Source organism: Sturnira hondurensis, unplaced genomic scaffold (assembly GCF_014824575.4).
Source record: "Sturnira hondurensis isolate 20B ecotype Veracruz unplaced genomic scaffold, ASM1482457v3 Scaffold0008897, whole genome shotgun sequence".
Taxonomy (NCBI): domain Eukaryota; kingdom Metazoa; phylum Chordata; class Mammalia; order Chiroptera; family Phyllostomidae; genus Sturnira; species Sturnira hondurensis.
The window spans coordinates 1974572-1995425 of record NW_028081528.1 but is presented as its reverse complement, the minus strand read 5'-3'; the positions used below and the strand labels follow the sequence as shown (position 1 = coordinate 1995425).

General features: G+C 35.2%; 1 protein-coding gene across 1 annotated transcript in view; it reads left to right on the top strand.

Annotated features, from left to right (window-relative positions):
* Positions 1–20854, top strand: part of CRPPA (CDP-L-ribitol pyrophosphorylase A) — a 198352-nt gene that overhangs the window by 92717 nt on the left and 84781 nt on the right. Inside the window, exons 7-8 of the mRNA XM_037056259.1 lie at positions 506–598; positions 1047–1139. Of these exons, the coding sequence (XP_036912154.1) occupies positions 506–598; positions 1047–1139 (186 nt within the window). The remainder of the gene's footprint in view (positions 1–505; positions 599–1046; positions 1140–20854) is intronic.

Here is a 20854-nt window from a genome sequence, read left to right as displayed (position 1 = left end):
CAACTGTTTTTCTCTATCATGTGTTGTTATGGTGATTTCTTTTCACTTTCTCTGCTTCTGGTCATTTCAGGTTTTCTTAAACCTATTGTTTGTGACTGGAATTAATTTATTGTGCTTCCAGAATCGTCAGACAATCTCTGTTTAACCAACCTTTTAATTTTATTCCAACATTCTTTGCAAACATTCTTTGTATAAGAAAAAAATGGGCCACTTGCCTATGCCAGAATATACCCTGTGCTTTTTCTACATGTTTTCTTATCTGAAATAATGTCTCAATATCCTTGTTTGCTAAAGATAATATTTATTTATGGGCTGGTTCAAATTCCTTATTCTTGATGATGGTGTCATAAATGAAATTATTTTGTTTTACTTACATACGGTCCTTGGCTCTATGTGCTGATAGCAATTTTGTGCTCATTTGTTACAAAGTTGCTTGTTTATGTTCATGTTTGGTCTTCCCATCTAATTTGTAAACTCTTTTTTCTCTATTTTGTTTTTCTCGCAGCATCTGAAAGTCACATCTGTGTCTCTGTGTCATGCTGGCAGAGACCTCCAGCAAGTCCTCCTAGAGCAGTGCTACAGTTTTGTTTGTGTGAACGTAAGTCGTAAACATAAACGACGGAAAGCACTTTGAGGATCTTATAAACGTGATGTGGGAGAGACCTTATGTTTCTTGGTTATTAAATATTTGACTTTAAGATTTTGATAGATGAGCTGTGGTTTTTAATATGTATTTGGAAACTTTATTTTTTATTTTTTGAAATAGGAAAATAACATTTCCTATAAAGAGGAGATAGTGATAATAATTCTTTAGACAGCATGTATAATTTTCTGTTTTAAGGCTACGCAGGTTTGAATGAATAAATAGTACAAATTTTAGTAATTATAAACTTACAGATGGCCTTTAAAATAGATTAAAATTTTAAAAATGGGCTTTGTACACATTTTGAATGATTACATAAAGTTTTGCATGTTTTCTCCTCGAATTAACTTTTAAATCATTTAAGAATGTCTTTTAACTCCCTTTTATCTGTCTGGTCTTCTAGGTTATGACCTCTGAATTTGAAGAAACCCAGAAATTACTGAATATACTTAAAGAGAGTAACCTTTCCATTTTGTATCCTGTTGTTGTTATTTCAGTAAGTGAATTAATGCAGATTTTTCACTTTAAACACGTGCTTTCCTTTTGGAATTCAACTTTTCATTTAACAAAATTTTATCAAGTGGAGGAAATCCATCCACACCCCAAAGAAGAAAGTCTTCTTTGTGGACTCTTGAACTCACTCTGCTGCCGTGATTACTATTGACTGCCTGCTCTTATTTGGTTGAAGACAGGTTTGGAAAACTGTAATTCAACCTAGCAACCAATTTCATTTCATTTTCTTCATTAGAATCTGAACGTGTGTTGCTGAGTCGACTAGTTTGGATAATGTAAAAGAGCTTTATCTAGAGTATTATCAGGATGCTGTTAGAGAAGGATTCCTGACGTTAAAAAAAATGAGGGGAAAATCAGATGGAAGAAAATTTATTCTTAGGTTGTCTCATCTTCTCTGTTCCATAGACAGACAAAGCGGAGTGAACAACAGATTGAGAGAATTCCCAGCAGAAGAACCCATACAAATTTGGGGGAGAGATTTCTGTGGAAGACTAAAAGTGTCACGTTTAGTATAGCATTTAATTGTGTAGCCGAGGGGAATATCAGAGAGCAACACCAGGGAGAAAGCATGTCAGAGGCCCCGCCTGCTGCGGGGGCTGAAGAGCCCGATTTGGTTTGCAGTGTTTTGCTGTGGGAAGGGGTTCCAAACAGGGCACTGTCAAGACAAGTGCCCACTGTGCCTCGTTCCTAAAGCTCAGGCCTGTTCTATAGTATGGTGATTTAATTCTTGTTAGTCAAGATCGTTCATACAGAGTAAAGATAATTTGCACTACAAGTAGGTAGTTCTAGAGTAAGCAGTGCAAGTAGAAACAAATTAGCAATTGAAGGAGGTTTATTTCACTGTCCTGTTGTACTTAGTTATATGCCCCAAAGATAAATTCCATGTGTGACTAATTTTAACAGCCATATAGGTGTTTTCATTGAGACTTTTTAGGAACATTATGAAATGTACCCAGTGCTGGAAGGCTCTAAGGCTCTGTAGGATTTTCCGTTGACTACTGTTGAGTTCCATTCTATGTGCCCCAGTAAATGCAAGACTGTCTGGCTACCTGGTGCTCTGTCTCAAACTGAGGGAGAAGATGGACAGTCCTCTAGACAGAGAAGAAACATCTCTCAGAACTAGTGTGATAGTGATGAGTTCAGAGTCCTGTGTTAGGCTCTTTATCCCTCTGTGCACATTGTAACTTGCTTAGAAATTTCATTCGTTCATGTTCCCCGATATTGTTCTAAAGAGGCAGTACAGTGCTGTGATGAGAACTTACTGTTCTTGAGCTTACAACTCAGAATGCCTCAGTTCCTTGATAATGTTTCTGAACTTTTATGGAGCTCGCTTTCTGCATTTGGAAATGAGGCTAATAACCCTACCTGTTAAATCAGCAAGGATTAGAATGAATGAATGCAAATTGTAGTTGACATCACAGTGCTTGGCTCTTGGCGGGAACACAATGGTGGTTTCCTTTACGAGGCTAGCTCCTTTTATTTACAGTTGGTATGGGATGACTCAAAGTTTACTTCCCTAGCTTTAATTGGACTCCTGAGCTTCAGTCATGCATTTGCCAACATTCTGTTAGGTACTTCATTTTGAGTACTTAGCTGTCTTCTCATACCTGGCTTGCCAGATCTATCCCAAAAGCACGGTCTGCCTCTGTTGGCTTCTCTTACTGGCAATGTCACTGTGGCAGGTACCCAGGTGGGAATCAGTGTCACTTTTGAATTTGCTTTGTACCTTTTCCCTCTGCCTCTCTTTGTCAAACACACACACACACACACAGTTGTTTAAACTGTTGTTCTTCTATTTCATTTCTACTGTTGTATCTTAGCCTCAGTCCTTTGTATCACTTCCCATAAACATTTGCATTTAATTTTCCATTGACTACTGTTGAGTTCCATTTTATGTGCCCCAGTAAATGCAAGACTGTCTGGCTACCTGGAGGTCTGTCTCAAACTGAAGGAGAAGATGGACAGTCCTCTAGATAGAGAAGAAACGTCTCTCAGAACTAGTGTGAGAATGCTATAAGTCTGTATACTATAAATCAACATACTATAAACACTGTAAAATACTCATTTTAAATTGGAGCATTATCACTCCATAATTTTAATATTTATACACCCATTGTTTTCTTATTGTGTAAATGGATTCACTGCGCTGATATTAAGGGTGTTATTAAAATTAACAGGAAAATGTCACTAGAACATAATATAGAATATGCATCCTTAGGATGAAGCAAATCACTAAGAACATAAAGAATGGGTATTTAGTGTAGCTAGATTTTATTTCAGGTTCTAAACGAGTCTTGATTGTTAAAATGTCAGTTCTCTTTGGCTGTTACGTAAGTGAACTGGGAACATTTAACGTAGGAGGTTTTTTCTTTTCTAAGGTAGACTAGTGTGGGTAGAGCCTACTGCTTTAAGAAGCACGTAGAGAAAGAAACAAAATTTTCTGTGGAGTAGAAAAAAATAACTAGGACTTTATCTTTAAAGTACTAAGGTACTTATTAAAATAATTTTATTTTATCTTCTATTTAAGAAAATTTGGTTATGTTTGCAAAACTGAACTGTATTGCATAATTTTGTGGACAGTATAAGGATTATATATTGTGATGTCTTTCAAGTGGTCATTTTTATAAAATATTTTGGGCATTTTTAGTTTTGTAATAATATCCTTTGTTAATAATAATTTGATGTTCAACATGTTCTTTTGGAGCTCTATTCTTATTTTCTTTTCATATATTTTAAATTGTGTAATTTTGCCAAGTTCTCATTTGCTGATGGAGTTGGATATGATTCAAGGAGTTTACAAATGTTAATTTGATCAACTTTATGACACCCTAGTTTTTGGTAGCTGTGACCTAATTTGGTTGTAATTATATTAAATTATCAGAATTTCCTAAATTTCTACAGTCAACTTGAGACGGACTGATGGTAATGTTAACTACTTGGGCTGAAGGCCATGCCAGCATTCAAAAGGGCAGAGATGGTCGATGGGGTCACTTGAGCAGTGTTCCGTTCTCGGCGAATCTCTGTGTGTGTATTTTGTATCATCACAGGCAGTCTTTTCACTGCAAGCCTGTGGAAGCAGACACTGAGATCACGATCATGCCTTGTACTAGGAGAATGCTCCCTTCTTGAAAGAAAATAAATAAATAAAAAACTAACACTGTTTTTATTGCAGACTGGTGGGCAAAAGGAATTTTAAAAATTTAGATCCTGCCCTGGTTGGTGTAGCTCAGTGGATTGAGTATGGGCCTGGGAACCAAAGGATGGAGGTTCGATTCCCAGTCAGGGCACATGCCTGGGTTGCAGGCCAGTTCCCAGCAGGGGACACACAAGAGGCAACCATACACTGGTATTTCTATCCCTCTCTCTTTCCATTCCCCTCTAAAGATAAATAAATAAAATCTTTTAAAATTTTTAAAAAGTTAGATTCCTTTTTATGTCTTTTAACAAGAAAACCTTATAAACATTAAAAATCAATACTTATTTTTTGTGAAGTTAAATAGTTCAGAGATTATGTTTGAGAGGTCTTTTCAGATGCCATTTAGTCTATTGTGTAAATTATCATGGAGCCAAAGTTTTTATCCCGAGTTGACTGAAGTTACTGTTGTTAGGCTTCCCTTATTTGTGGTCTAGCAGCTTTTCCAGTGGCCACTCTCAAGAGGACAATGTGGACACTCTGTTTGGAATCACCTGATACAATAGCCATCTCCATGGGACGTGTTCAGTTTTCTATTTTCTACCCCTTTTATGTGTTTTTGTTCACTGCTTTTAAATACTGATGAGCATTTATTTAGTAAAGTGATATATGTATTTAAATAGTATAAGGCAATTTCATCAAATTTCTGATATAAAAATCACTCCAAGAGAACATAGTCTTTTTACCTAGGCTAAACAAAACTAAACAGTGCCCAAAATGAATTATAGACTGAACTCTTGGTTTAGAAATTAATAATCAGAGAGCTTTTTTTTTCGTAATAAGGCGCAAGAGAGTTTCAGGAGACAATACTACTATAGCTGTTTTCTCATCAAGATTATGTAAAACTGAAAAAGTAATAACTTCGCCTGTTCTGAAAGTAAACTAGGGATTCTAATTTATTTGGATCTGGCAAGATTTTCACAGAATATTCTTATTTAAAGCTAATTTTTTCAACGATCATAACTGCTTCATATAATAGGCACCAAAGAAATGATTAACTTTTAAAAGCAGAAAGTAAATAGCAACAAATTGAAATAGAAGTTTAAAATTGAGACATGAAGCAAGCTCTTTAATTTTACTTAATAAAATAGTTTATCACTTCTCCACAGCAAAATAACTTTACAGTAAAAATTTGGACAATTACATGTGAGTTCTACTTTCTCTGGCAATTTTAATAGTGCTTTATGAGAGATAAGAATCTCTTTGTGAATTTGCTTCAGCAAAACAAATTATCATATGGAGTTGTAATGCTTGGAAAACATATAAATAAACCTTCAAAAGTGCCTAATTTAGTTCTAGTTACCAGGAAGTAGTTTATTGCCACAACAGATCAGAATATACGATCTGTAAAATACTTCAAAATGTTTAATATTTGAACATGTCAGCAAATAAAAAAATAGAAAGCCACTCTCCATTGACACTTGATACTTTCACATCTGGGGAAACTGTCACAGAGATGTAAATTGTTTCCAGAACATTCCACAGCTCACCAGTGTCAAAGCCAGGACCAGAATCAATCCAATATGCAATGTATCAAATACACTTGTTACTTTTATGCTCTCATGAATGTGTTAAATAATAAGATGGAACAAGATTAAAAATATACATATACAAAAGTATATGTATTTAATATTTCTTCCTAATAAAGAACAAATGACAATTGGAAAAACATATAGATTCCCTCTTTTAAGTGCTAATGAGTTCTTACTTTAGCTTCACAGGGTATTGGGCCTTTATTGAATTTAATATTTATAAAAACACTATAATTCTGTGAAACTTCTTACCAGATCCCAGACATGTATCTTTGTCAACTTTTACTTAACTGTTTGTTAACTATTTGTTCTATGGCCTTCTGCCTGTTAACCCCATTATCACTGGACTAAGAAAATTTACTTTAAGGCATAAATTATTACAAAACAAACAAAACAGAGCTGGCTATTATAATTCTTGCTGTTTCCATGTTGGGTTTACTTTTATATGTATATCAGATCTCTAGTTTTTTTGTGTGTATTTTCAAATGGATAGTTTATGTGTTTAACTGGCAGTGAGTGACCTAGGGAATAGGTTCAAATACCTCTTCTACTTCATTCTCAACCATGTTGCTACTGTACATTTGTGGATTCCTTGTCTTTTCCTTCAGAAAATTATAACTTTATTTTATGTTGAATTTGTAGCATATTTTCACTTAAGATACATTAAAGTTTTCTCTTTCGTGGTTGTACACAGCTTCGGTGGCAAACATGCAATCAATTTCACAATTCTACAAATGTTTTTATTTGTTTTCTGCTAATATAGTAAATCTGAGGTATTTCCTGCTTAAATCAATGATAAAATCTGGATAATTCTGTTTTAAAATGCCTTTAGAACCTTTTTGCAATTTCAGTCTTGAAGGGATTCATTTCTAAAACAAAGATGCAGAATGATGAAGTCATTCTTGTAGAAGGTGTTGAGTAGAAAGAACTGACTGTTATTTTAAGTTTTAGGAGATTTTTGCTTGTGGCTAACTGGTCACTGGAAGGTTTGCATTGTGGGATATAGACATTCCCTAAGGTGCATTGTGAAGCACATGTAATCGGTGATGTGTGAAGGTGTGACTCTCCCAGGACACGCATTCCTAGTGTTCTCTCTGTTCGTGAATATGGGCTGTTCATTTTCGGGTAGAATTGTGTTCTAATGGAGCATGCAACTAGAATGAACTCCAGAAGACTCTTCCCATGTTTTATGAATACTTATTTCTCTTGATTAAGCACCAGGTTTGGAATCACTATTTATTTTCCTACTTTAAATATTTTACTGAGCTTAGTCAGTTAAGCAAATGTGTTTGAGAATTTATCTGCCAGTGCTCTTCTAGGACAATAAATCAGAGTATACAGGGCAACATGAAATGCACAGGAGGCAAAATAAATGAAACTCACCTTCGTTAGGCAGCTTACATTAATTTTGGTCCTAGAAAAGAAATTGAATAATGGGTTTGGTCATTCAGTTTTTCAAAAAATATGCATGGGAGTTTTGTTAGATGTGTGTGTGTGCATACTTGATTTTATTTTAAATAATGGAAATGTTCTTTAGCTCATTTATGTTATGATATTTCTTTACAAATTAGAATCAAATATACTTTAATATCATGTAATATTTAAAAATTAAATGTTATACTTCTATAATAATAATAAATTAACCTAATACAAATACTAATATAAATATGCTAAGCCTGACTTTATTTATAATATTGAAAAGGGTTTTACTGCATGAAGAAAAGTAAATTATACTGTTGTAAAGGGGGCATTGTATAGAAAGAATTGACTGTTATTTTAGTTTTAGGAGATCTTCGTCATGGTAAGGATGCTGAACCTGGAGTGGGGTTCAAGGTACAAGTATTGATACTATGTTTTCAAATGACCAGTCTATTAACCTGACCAAGTAACTTTATGTTTCTGAATTTAGTTCATAATCTTTATCTGGAAATAGAGTTGGAAGCTCTCTAAGACGTCTGAGTAGCTTCTCTTTCTAAAACTACTTCTTATACTACAATATGTTATAAAGATTATATGTATATATAAGGTATATATATATACATATATACCTTATATATATATAGTAGAATAATGCAAATGATTGCAGCCATGCTAAATAAGAATCAGGTGCTATGGTATTTCTTTTTTGAGCCAATTTGGAGACCTTTCTAGCTTTAGTCCTGATCACAAGATTCATGACACTTTTTTATGGTTTATCTTTATTTATGCCTTTCTTACGTATCTTCTTTTTATAGTCTGGTTTTTATTAGGTTAAGTCTAGCTCTTCTATTTTTATATTCATTCCTCTTTTTCCCTCTCTGTTTAATAACAGTTTCAAGATTAATCTTCCCCTTGACCCATACCCCTCTCCCAAAGAATCTATCCTTCCATGTCTAGTCCAGGCAACTGTCTTCTGGAAATGATTCCTTAATCGTTGGAGCTCACACTGATGCTTCTTATTGCCAGTTCATTGAAAACTCACTTTAGGTGCTATCGAGTTGGCACTTTCCGGGGAACTATAGCCTACTCTCTTTGTTACCAATTGATTGATTAATATAGATTTATGTAACATTTTTTGAACTTCTGTGTGACAGGTATTTTGACATACATGTGGCTTATTTAATAGTTAATAGTTTTGAAAAAAACAGCATTGTACTTTAGCAGAATGACATATTTGTACTAGCTAATTTTCTAGATGATTTTGTCTTAATAAGGAAATAGTATTGATTTATTTTCCAGAATAAAGATTATTGAGAATATGAGCTTAATTAAATGACCACAGTTAGCCTGAGAAATGATTCAGTGGCTGGAATCCTGGTCACTGTCCCTTCTATCCACCATTCCAAGGTGGTAACTTTAACTAGGTCTTCTGCAGAAAGAGGCAAGTTAGCTTGAAATAGAAGATCAAAAGAGATCTTGTTAATGACAGGAGAGGAAGCTGAAATTTGGAAGGCCGGACAGGGTCCAGTTCTGTGAGTGTAGGTGGAACAGCATTTCTATATGGAAAGAGTGGCCCATGAGAATAGTAGGAGCTGGAAAGAGCTAGTGGACCAGAAACAAAATGAATTACACATTGGGGAGAGTTGAAGCGTGGGCTAGCCAGATCTAGGTCAAGGTGGGCCTTTGAAGTTTGAACTCTGTAAAGCATCACTGCCCAGTAGAAATTGATATAGTGAGATTTGCATTTTACACATCCTCTGGATGCCTCACAGAGAAACACTTAAAGAGATCAGAGAGATTCCTTGATGCATTTGGTTTACTTAGGAGGCTATCTCAGTAGTCCCGGAAATAATGGTGGCAGCTAAGACTATAGTAATTCTAGAGTGGATGGCAGAAATAGCTGGAATCAAGATATATCGAAAACATAGAAGCGCTAAGAATAATCACTTTATTTAATGAGAGAGAGAAAATTCTGATTTGATATCTCGTGAGGCTGGATAAATGATAGTAAGTTGGGGACATTAGAGGATTTTTAAAATTTGTTTCTGAAGGTTGAGTAAGCAGATAATTATCCCAACTTTGTTGACAGATAATTAGAATGATTTCACTTATATTCAAAAGCTTTCTATTCCTTTATGTGTGTGTGTGTTTATTTTCTATGTAAAAGAGCTTATCCTAAAGCTTTTTTTGAAAGGTAAGATATATTTTTCCAGGCCTCCTTAATGCTTGAATTTTAGTAGAATTTCAGGTATAGGCACAATTTAAAATATATATCTTTGATATTACAATATTTTGCCAAGTCTTATCTAGTGTTTGCATGATCATGTTTTTTATGAAAATTTTTCTGTGCGGTTGCTTCATATTCTGAAAAATATAAAATAAAAAAAAAGAAAAACACCTTGCCCAAGAGTCAAAACATTAGTATTTAGAAAAATGGTAAGAATAAAATCACTAGTGGATAGAAAGGTGGTAAGAATCTTACCAGGCCTAAGCTCTGCTCCTTTAGCATAAAAATCAATAGCCACCTACGAATAGATTGCTTTTGCAGTGTTCTGGAAAACCTTTTTTATTGAAGGCACTTTATTGAGAGCATATAAAGGTGATGGAGTCAGTGCAAAAAGCTTCTTGATCCAGACATGCTTTGGCCTGAATGCTGTTTGTAATAAAGTTATATGTGATACTTAATACTTTTGAAAAGTGTGCTATGATTTAACTTTCCAGGCATGTGAGGTTTTATTTTATGGGCTTTTGAAGCTTAACTGATTCTACTTAAATGCTGGGGTACTTGATTCACTGGTACCCGCTAAGGTGGGACAGAGTAAGAGTGGCAGAGATAATGGTGGTGTGGGCTTTGGAAGTTCTTATGTGGGAGTGATAGGGCTAGTTCTCATCACCTGCATGTCTCCCCTGAGTCCTTTAGGTACTACACCCGCTTCCAGATCTCTTGCTAGAGGAGGGAAAATTTCTTTCTTTTTTTTTTTTTTTGAAGTTTAATGTGTCTATAGAAATGACAGCATTCTGAGTTTTTTACTTCACAGACAAGACTCCAACTATGATTTTGTGTTTTGTGTTCAATTTGGGGGAGCTGAAACTCCTGCTACATTTATACTCAGTCCCTCAGCAATAACTGGCCTGCTGATGCATATTTATAGTATAATTATGTTGAGGTTAGCAATCACAGGCACTTACTGAATACTTTAAACAGTGAATCATCATTCTTTTCTTTAAAATCCTTGATCCCTTTAATCCTCAGAGCAGTCCTGAGGGCTGGTTATCAGAGATGCCATTATCTCTGTAAGAACCATCCCATACTCTTCACTTTACCACCCAACGATCATTAGGGATGTAAATGTTCTCCCTTCTCAAGTACTAGAAACCACATTGTAAGAGGAGAAAAGGATCTTAAAATCCATTTAGGAGCATGCTCACCTTTTGTCAGAGATGAGCCAGGCCCTTTTCTTTACCTGGATTTGGGATAACTTCTTTGTACTGGGGAATGGTGATTTTTCTTGTGAAGGGGGCAGATAGGAAATACTGTAGGCTTTATGGGCCATTGCTGTTGCAACATTCTACTCCGTTGTTATAATGCAAAAGCAGCTATACACAATATTTTAAAAAATTGCTGTGGCTGTATTCCAATGAAACTTTATTTACAAAAAAAGGCAAAAACAAAACCAGGAGGTTGAATTGAACCCATGGACCATTGTTTTCCAAAGTTTGGTTTAGATTTTTCATTTCTGTATAACCCTTTGTCACAGTTAATTAGTACCATTGCTTAAAATTTCCATTAGAAAGTTCTTTAGTAGGCATATGCTTTCTGAGTCATCAAGTCTCATGATTTGAAGTGTTGCTCATGTACCAATTCCTAAGTTTTGACAGGAATGTTCAAGGGCAAGAAGTTTGAAAAATTTGAATTCATCTTCTTCCCTCCAGGAACTATCCCTTCCCAAAAGTCTCTCTCTTTTTTCCTTTTCTATTCTGACCTCATTGTAGCCACCATGACAAACTTTGCTAATTGCAAATTGACCAAGCCACTCTCCTTACCAAAATCTGCCAGGGGCTGCTGATCCCTAGTGGACAAAGGTCAGTCAGATCACAAAGACAGCCTGGGCTGGCTCTTGCTAACTTTTATAGCTCTTACTCTCATTTCTCACTGAGCACTTTCCTCTCCGGTAACACTGAACTGATGTAGTTTCCACATGCCCCATGTTACCTAACCTACTGATGTTTCCTTTATTGAGTTTTTCTACCTGAAACACCATTTTCATAGTATTTGCTTGCGTGACTCTTATCCTTAAAATTTGAGTACAGCATTCCTTCTTGCAATCCTTCCTTCACACCCCTGTGCCCAGACTCTTTCCCCCTTTCCCCACACAGTGTAAACAGGCATTCAGAAATGTTTATTGACTTGAACTTGCCTTGACATTCCTAGTCGTGATGCCTTCTGTCCCACCCTGTTCCTAGGCTGCTGCCTCAGGGAAATGCCTTGTGGTGACTTACAGAAATGAAGGAGACTGGGTATGAGGAGCTAAACAGAAATTACATCTCAAATAATAGCTACATTCTATTAAGGAGAATAATGCTGCTAGTTCTACCTGAGACTTTAGACTGTTATTTACTATGTATAAATTTAGATTTATGAATTTTACTATCTTGATTTATGCTATCCTTCTTATTTTTGGTAGTTTCATTTTTTTCCCATTTTGCCTTTTCAAAAAAGAATTTTTGTTGCATTTAACGTGATAAATGTCTAATTTACAGATATCTGTTTTTAGTTTTTGTGAATTCTATCTTCATGCTTCGTGTTAGGAAGTATACCTCATTGTGTCAATAAATGACTACTTGTGTTCTTTCAATTCATTTTCTGTTTTTACTCTAAAAGATAGAATTAAACTTTGAAGTGTTTCTCATTCTTAAGTGGGACTTAATTTTTCTCTTGTAAATTGAACTTAGGGCATGGTTTTCTAACATTTTAGAGAGGAGGAATTTTTTATTTCAAAATTAATTTTAAGTGGATTACTACTACAATGTATTAAGCAAATAAAAAGCTTGCATTTAGAAGCATTGATTTTTATCTTTTAATTCACCTGGGTAGCACTTATGTATTTTTAAAGATTTTATTTATTTTTAGAGAGAAGAGAAGGGAGGGAGAAGGAGAGGGGAAAAAAGATCTCCCTCTTTGCCTCATAGGCAAAACATATGTGGTTGCCTCTCACATGCCCCGTCCTGGGGACCTGGCCTGAAATGTGAGCATGTGTCCTGACTGTGAATTGAATCTGTGATCCTTTGGTCTGCAGGTCAGCACTGAATCCACTGAGCCACACGAGACAGGGCACATTTACTTATGTATGTAATTAATAAGAAATATTAGGTTACTTTGATGAAGATAAAAGCTTGAATCAAGGATTATGGAAGATAGAGGTTTCTTTTCCTAGACTATTTTTGCGTTGTATTTGGATTGTGAAATAAACTGGTCAATCTATTAGATACTTACAATGTTAACATTTGAAGAAGCGTTTTTTCTTGTACTCTATCTTCTTCAAGTAAATGGGTCCAGAAGGCTAAAAGTAAGTAGACTGTGTGCTTGCCATAAATATATTGATCAAAAGTCATCTTCAAACTTACATACTAAGATTACAAGTTATCACCGGAATGTGTTATTGCACACATTGATCTGTGTTACTCAGCTTACTCTGACTCCATCATGAACGCATGTGCTAAGCAGATGTTTCCTGGCCCTGCTGGCCATTCAACTGAGCTCAGTGCACATGTGCCATGAAAGTGCACCTAGTCAGTGCATTCCGTGTGTGCAGACATACCCAGGACTGAATGAAAAAAAATACAATACATTTTTCATCTTAGACATTGTAGTTTTCATCTCTACAAGATGGATTTGCACACTTTTTTATGTGTTCTATTTCTGTATTCAACTTGGGAATATATGGGATACAGTTATAATTTTCACATCTTTGTTAATGTGAACATCTTGATCAGTTTTGAGTCAGTTGTAAGTGATGTATTTATTTCCTTATTATGGAGCCCGTTTTTTCGGCTTCTTTATATGCCTGGAATTTTATGTTTGCTTAAACATTTGTATGTTTAAGGTGTCTTACATGGGTTTTTAATTTTTATCAACTTGGAAAATTTTCGGCCATTACCTTTTGATTAATTTTTCTGCTTTTTTCCCCCATTTGGGAACTTCAGTTACCTGTATATTAGGCTGTTGAAGTCAATCCATATCTCACTGATGCTCTGTTGGTTTTTCCTTTTTTTGTTCTTAGTCTTTCTTTTTTCTAAGTTTTATTTTAAATAGTTTCTGTTAGTATATTTTCAAGTTCACTAATCTTTTTTTCTGCCTTGTCTAATCTGCTGTTAATTCCTCCAGCATTATATTTTATTTTTTAATCTCAGATGTTGTTTTCCTCCTTAGAAGTTAGGTTTAGGTCTATTTTACATTTTTCTCTTCTCTGTTTCACATGCTCATTCTTTCCTGTAGCTTTTTGAACACGTGAACACAGTTGTAAAATAATTTTAATATTTTTTCTATTAACTCTAATGTCTGTGTCACTTTGAAATTGGTCTTGACTGATATTTGTTCTAGTTATGGGTCATATTTTTCTGCTTTTTCTCTTTTTTGCACATTTGATTTTTTTTTAAGATTTTACTTATTTATCTTTAGAGGGGAAGGGAAAGAGAGAAGGAGAGAAATATCAATGTGTGGTTGCTCCTTGTGAGTCCCCTGCTGGGAACTGGCCTGCAGCCCAGGCATGTGCCCTGACTGGGAATCAAACCATGATTGTGTGGTTCGCGGGCCTGTGCTCAATTCACTGAGCTACACCAGCCAGGTTTGATATTTTTTGATTAGCTGCTAGATATTTTGAAACTTACCTTGGTAGGTATTGGATTTTTTTTTGTGCCAGCAGCCAAATACTTCGAGCTTTGTTCCAGAATGCAGTTAATTAGAAACAATTTTACCTTTTAAATATTGTTTGTGTGGTCTTTGGGTGGGACTAGTTAGTGTATTTAGTACAGGGTAACCATTTCCTTCTTCGCCCTGTACCTAAAGCACTGAAAATGATGAAGTTTTCTAGCCTGACTGATGGCTACCACCACTTTTCCGGACCCTGGTGGCCAAAACAGCATCGTTGCTTCTAATCTTGGTGGATGGATTTTCCCCAGCCCCAGACAGTTTTCTCGGATGCATGCCCTGACCCATACTCTACGGAGTGCATGACACTTACGTAACCTCCCGAGCTCTCGCTCTGTGCGCCTGTCTCCTCCCAGGTAGTCAGTCACAGGCTCTAAAATCTGGAGAGCCAACCAAGGCTGTCCCACTGTTTTTACAGCAGTGAGTTGGGGCAAACAGGCCTCGCCTCATTTGTTTCTCCTTTCTCAGAGGTGTCCCTGTTGCATTGTGCATTATGTCATTGAAATCTTTCTTTCATATAGTTTGTACACTTTTTCATTTGTTTCAGGTGGGAAAGTAAATTTAGGATGTGTTACTCCTGCTTGGGTGGAAAGAAGCTGGGCCTATCACAGTTTGAACCTTTTATTTTCACACCTTTTATATTCATCCACACTTTCAGGAATGTATTTTACATGTAAAGAAGAAAAGCTCAGTCTGTGTTAGCTCATACTCTATATAATTTTGTCTATTCCTGATATAATTTCTCAGAGCAGGATTTTAAGTAATAACAGAACATTTAGGCGGGAATGAAAATTCCTTTTGTGATAACAAACACGTAAGTTAATAACCAAAATATATCAATGGGACGTATGGCCAGCAATAATAATATTACATAAACTTTTGTGCTAGACAAGTGTGGGACATACTTCATCTCTATACTCTTGTGTATTGTTGCCACTACTACCTATGGCTATGAGCACTTGAGGTGTAGCTACTGTGTTTTTGTTTAAGTTAATAAATTTTAATGGAATGAAAATAGTCATGTATCGCTAGTGGCTACTCTAGTGGAGACAGCGCAATTCCAGACTATGTTTCCTTTGGACATCCTTGTATTGAATCACCCTTTTATGTGGTGTAGCTTTATGGAAACAAAGTTCTTAGACATGGAGAAGTTAGGTTAGCGCTTTATCTTAATTTTAAAAAGCTCAATAAAGCAAATTTCATTGATCCTTCAACTGGTTATTGGAAGCACTCTAATTGGAATTACTGGGTATTGTATTTTTTTAAAGACTAATGTTTAATATTGGCCTAAATGCATAAAATGTCTATTTTTGAACTTGCAAAAATGTTCAAATTTATTTTTTTTAAATACCACATAAAGCTTATCTAAGTGGCTTTTGGACAACCACAATAATAATTATAGATTGTTGCTTAAGCAGTAGTGAATTTTATCTTGCAAAGTGAAAATTTAGCAAGTCACTAAAATATGTAAAGATTATATATTAACTCTTTAAAAAGTCACATACCTGCTTTTTGTAACTTTTGTGATTTATATTCTCTGAAAACTTTTCAGAGAAAAATTAGTAAATAAATATAGTTGTATATTTTAAATAATGTTAGATAAATCAATGCTTCATATTAATCATTGAATATCTTTTAACTTTTGATTGTAAAGTATGTTGCAGAGGCTACAGATGTTAATTATAGATGTATATAATGCTTCAGATAATTGTGCTGCTATACCACAGAGGCAAAGTTGTGGTCTTATAGGAGAAATTACTTTGTAAGTTACTAAAAAAGTGTTCATTTTGAATTTTTAAAATGTTTTAAAGTAATGTTAGGTTTTTCTATGAACTGTGTAAAATGTGAAGTTCTGGGTTCATTTCTTCTTTAATCTTTTAAATAAGATCTGAAAAAAGTGTACAAAAATATAACCTTATAACACTCATTTTTAAAAAGTTCTTTGGGTAAATAGAAACATTTCAAATCTATTGTGTGGTTAATAATTTAATGCAAAGTACAGTCATTTTATTTTCTACCTTTTGTTACGTGCTGTTATTTTCAATCTGCCAGTTTTGGTGGCATTTTACTTTGTTAGATTTGCAAATGAGTTGTTGAACCTGTGCTCTGAGTTTTCATGATAGTTTATAACTTCATTAGTTTCCATTCATCAGAAGTGTGAGTTAAATTTCATGATGGCATTGATTTAAATTTCTTCTAAAATGCAGTGATTCAATATTGAAAGCTTGTTCTTTTTTTCTTTTTAATAGTACAATTCATTAAGTTAAAGCCATTTTCAGGAATAGAACCCAGATAATTTATAAATAGTTGGAGTGAGACAAAAGTTTTTCTAATATATTTTAATCCTTAAGATGCAGTGTTACTTTGATCTGTTTACTATTGGCCAGTTTCATCAGTTATTAGACTTACCTCATATTTCTTTTGGAAAGTACAGTTTTTGAGGATGTTGTTGAGCCTACTTCATACAATTTACTTGTCTGTACACATATGTAGATAATTTTGTGATATCTATTGTTTGGATTTAGAGAACCTCTGGTGTATCTGCTGAATCTTTCTAACTCAATTATTTGATAATTACCAGAACTTTCATTTAGACTGTTCTTCCTTCCACTTTGGTGGGATTAAGCAGTGCATTATTGGGATATATACTTATGCTTCACAAGTTGACCTTCTTCCTAGTCAGATAACCAAAGAGTGTATTTTCCCTCTTATTATGAATCCTGACTCCCTTCTCAGGCCTTCCTGTGAATGTGGACTCTGGACGGAAAGAAGTATTAAATATGGATTATGGAACATTCCTGATGTTTAGAGAATATCGTATGTGGTATTAATTATTGTTTTTTATTTCATGTACCTGTCTTTTGAGACAGGTGAAAAATCACATTTTAAAATATAAAAAAATCAATTAGAACTCATCTGGGACCAGGGACATATGAAATGGTTACGAGACAAACACAAAGCATGTGTATGACTGCATGTAGATGTGAGGCAAAGAGAATTTTTTACCAAAATTCGTGGGTGGAAACCTGGCTCATTCACAAAGTTGGGTAGTTACTTGCATGTTATGTGTTCAAGTGATTTGCTACTTTATAGGCGTGAATTTGCTACCTTTAAAAAATGCACACTTTGGGGTGTAGGAAGCAATCCTTATCCTCATTTACATGTGCGTGGAAAAGGACTGCTAGAAATGACATCCTAACTGGGAATTACTGTCAGTGTAACTTACATGTAGCAGGTTCGTGAACAGTAAAACAGAGATCAAAGAGCTCAACCTAGATGAGTGTTTTGCTTTATTTCAATGGATGTAGCCTGCCCAGGCTGTACGTTTGTTTTATGAGAGCAAAAACATTTATATTTCTTTTGATTCTCATGATCATTTTTGTGACCTTCTGCTGTTGTCATATAAACCTACCAGTTTTTAAAAATAAAAAAAATTAAAATTGATTATGTTCTTGTAACAACCAAAATTTTTCTTGGAACGCCTAAGTTGCTGGTATATTTTGAGGGTTAAAATTAGTGGCACAATGAGAAGAGTATGCTTAGGATTTCTGGTATTGGCATTAGGAAGTATGCCTGCTGAAGTTTATCTTCTGCTTCTCACGTGTCACCAGGCCTTCCTAGCCAATGAAAGAGAACTCTTGAGATGCATCCTCTTTGTTTACGCTTGTATTTTGTCAACCTGGTTGTACACTTCCTAAGGTCAACATCTGTTTACTTAAAATTTAATTATGTCAACTAGCACAGTGTTCAGCACATACTACTCAAGAAAAGAACCTGTATTAATCTCCTATGTTCTTTTACTACATGATTAAGTTTCCCTATAATTGTTCTTTATAGATTGATTTTAGAGAGAGAGGAACAGAGAGAGAGAGACAGAGGCATTGATTTGTCGTTCCATTTATTTATGCATTCATTTGGTTGCTTCTCATATGTGCCTTGACTGGAGATCGAACTTGCAGCCTTGACACATCAGGACAACACTCAAACTGAGATACCCAGTCAGGGCTCCCTATAATTTAAGCACTTGTTTTGATGGGAAAACATAGGCAGTTTGTAGATGTCCAAATAGCTTGCCTGGAACTCACTTTTATGCACCATTTCCTTAGTTTAATTCATGGAGTCTGTGCTGAAAAGCATCAGCCTACTGATTCTTTGTGTGTGTGTACATATTGTTACTCTTTTCTTTCCAAGGAGCTAGAGTATGTTATATCTTATAACATAAGGTATAGATAAGATATAGATAAGATGTCTTAGATATAGATATCTTATCTATAGATATACCTTATCTATATCTTATAGATCTGTAGCTGAGTGGAAAGTCTTCCTGTCCCTGTTTAGACATCTCATGACTTGGCAAGAACTTTTAAAAAGCACGGTACCATGACCTTTAGTTCAACCTCAGTATGTTTGCTATAGAACGTGCCTTTCTAAGAAAAATTAGTTTACATGGTATTGATAAATAAGGGAGTTAGGTCCATGTAATGCAGAAGTAGCATAAGCTCATGTGCAACTTTTCCTAGATCAGAACAAGCAGAAAAGCAGGAATAGGACTAGAAACTTGGAAGGAAAGGTAAAAAAACAAACAAAAACCTCAACTCAGTTGCTGCACTGGAAGCAGAAGCCTTTGCACCATTCGTTTTTCATTTGATTATTATATTAGTTTCTAAGAGAACTGTGATGTATCATACTCTATGTTTATGAATTTGGAAATTGTGTTCTTATAATTCAGTCAATATTTTTGCTTTGTGCATACAAATCTATGTTCTTAGTAATAAGATTATGGTTATAATTTTTTATTATGCACTATTCCTTTTTATCTGTATTAATATTTTTTGTTTTAAATCCTACTAGGTACTATATTGCTAAAACATTTATTTTTGGTAGAACTGCATAAAATATCTTTTTCATCTTTTTCTTTTGTACTTTTTAGGATAATGATGTTTTGATATTTATTTTACAACTAGTATATTGTTAGATTTTTCTTAAAAATCCAATTTGATAAATCTGTCTCTTATGAAAGAGTTAAATGTATTACATTTATTTTTATTAGTTTTGTATTTGGGATTCTTTCTACAAGCTTATTTTATTTCGTTGTTGCTGTAGGCCAATTGTTTTGTCTACGACTTGCTCCTTCCTTACTCGTTGCTGCATTGATATACATAATACGTTTTTCCCTCTGCAAGTTAGAAACTATAAAATATAGTTGTATATGGCTTAAATAAATAACATCACAAAAATATGTATAACTAGCTGTTAGTTGTGAAGTTTCTAATTTCTGTCTTCCAAAGCAAAACACCGATTCAGCATACTTTAATTATCCATTGAACATTCTCATTCCAATATAATTTATTCTTGTCTGCAGTTTAGTTCTACCAATTTTAGCTTCCCAAAGTTATTATTTATTTCTGTGATGAACAGTTAATGTAATTAACTCACAGTAAAAAAATAGCTGCAGGCTCTCTTTTAGGACACGCCTGGGAAGATGAAAAGCGAGCACCTGCTCCGCTCTGACCTCCCAGAGGTCCCCTTGCTCTTGGCGGAGGCTGACTTCCTCCTGGGCCAGCCTGAAGGGCAGCTTCTCAGCCGAGACATCCATCCCCCGTGTTATCATACGCTGATTCATCATTTGTTCTCCTTTCAACGGGTTTCTATAATTTTCACTCTTGTTTCTGTGCATTTTAAATCTCTGCGACGGCTGTAATTACAAATCAGAGTGGTTTTTGTCTTTACTGTCCTTGTGCTATTTTTCCCACAAACCTTCCCCCTCTTCCCTTATATTAGTATTAGATGTTTCAGCGCTCAACATTTCTCAGGAAAACCCACATTCTATTAAACAAGAAATACCTGTCTGTCCAGGCTGGCACTAAGGTTGCCCTGCTTGTGCACTGCAAATCACCTGGGCTTTCTGTTCGTGTAAAATCTGTTGGGCGTGCTGTCCTCTGTTGTTTTGTGGCCTCTAAGTAGCATGGTGATTACACAGTCAAAAGAATTCAAGTCCTCAAATGGCGGTGTTGTGCCCCAGCCCCGCTGGTATGGAGCCGTGTAGTGATCTGGCCGCAAGGGGTCAGGAGAGAATCTTACCTGCCGCCAGGCTCCTGGCTTCGGATCCATACCTTGACTACAATGTCCAAAACTGCCTTGAGTTTTTGGAATTAGCCTACTTTATTGCAAGCAAGCCCATCAGCAACATTTTTAGGTTCACCTAGATATTTTATTTTTATTTTTATTTATTTTTATTTTTTCCAATTTTTTTTATTTAATTATTTTTCAAGTACAGTTTTCTGTCTATTACTCCCATCCCATCCCACCCCCCATCCTCCCCCCTCCCTCCCATTTCCACCCTTCTCAGTTGTTGTCCATGTATCCTTTATATAGGTTCCTCTAAATCCCTCCCTTATTTCCCCTGAAATTCCCTCCCCTCTCCCCTCTGGTCACTGTCAGCCTGTTCTCTATTTCAGTGTCTTTGGTTATATTTTGCTTGCTTGTTTGTTTTGTTGTTTAGCTTCCTGTTAGAGGTGAGATCATATGGTATTTGTCCTTCAACACCTGGCTTATTTCACTCAGCATAATGCTTTCCAGTTCCATCCATGTTGTTGCAAAAGGTAGGAGCTCCTTCTTTCTTTCTG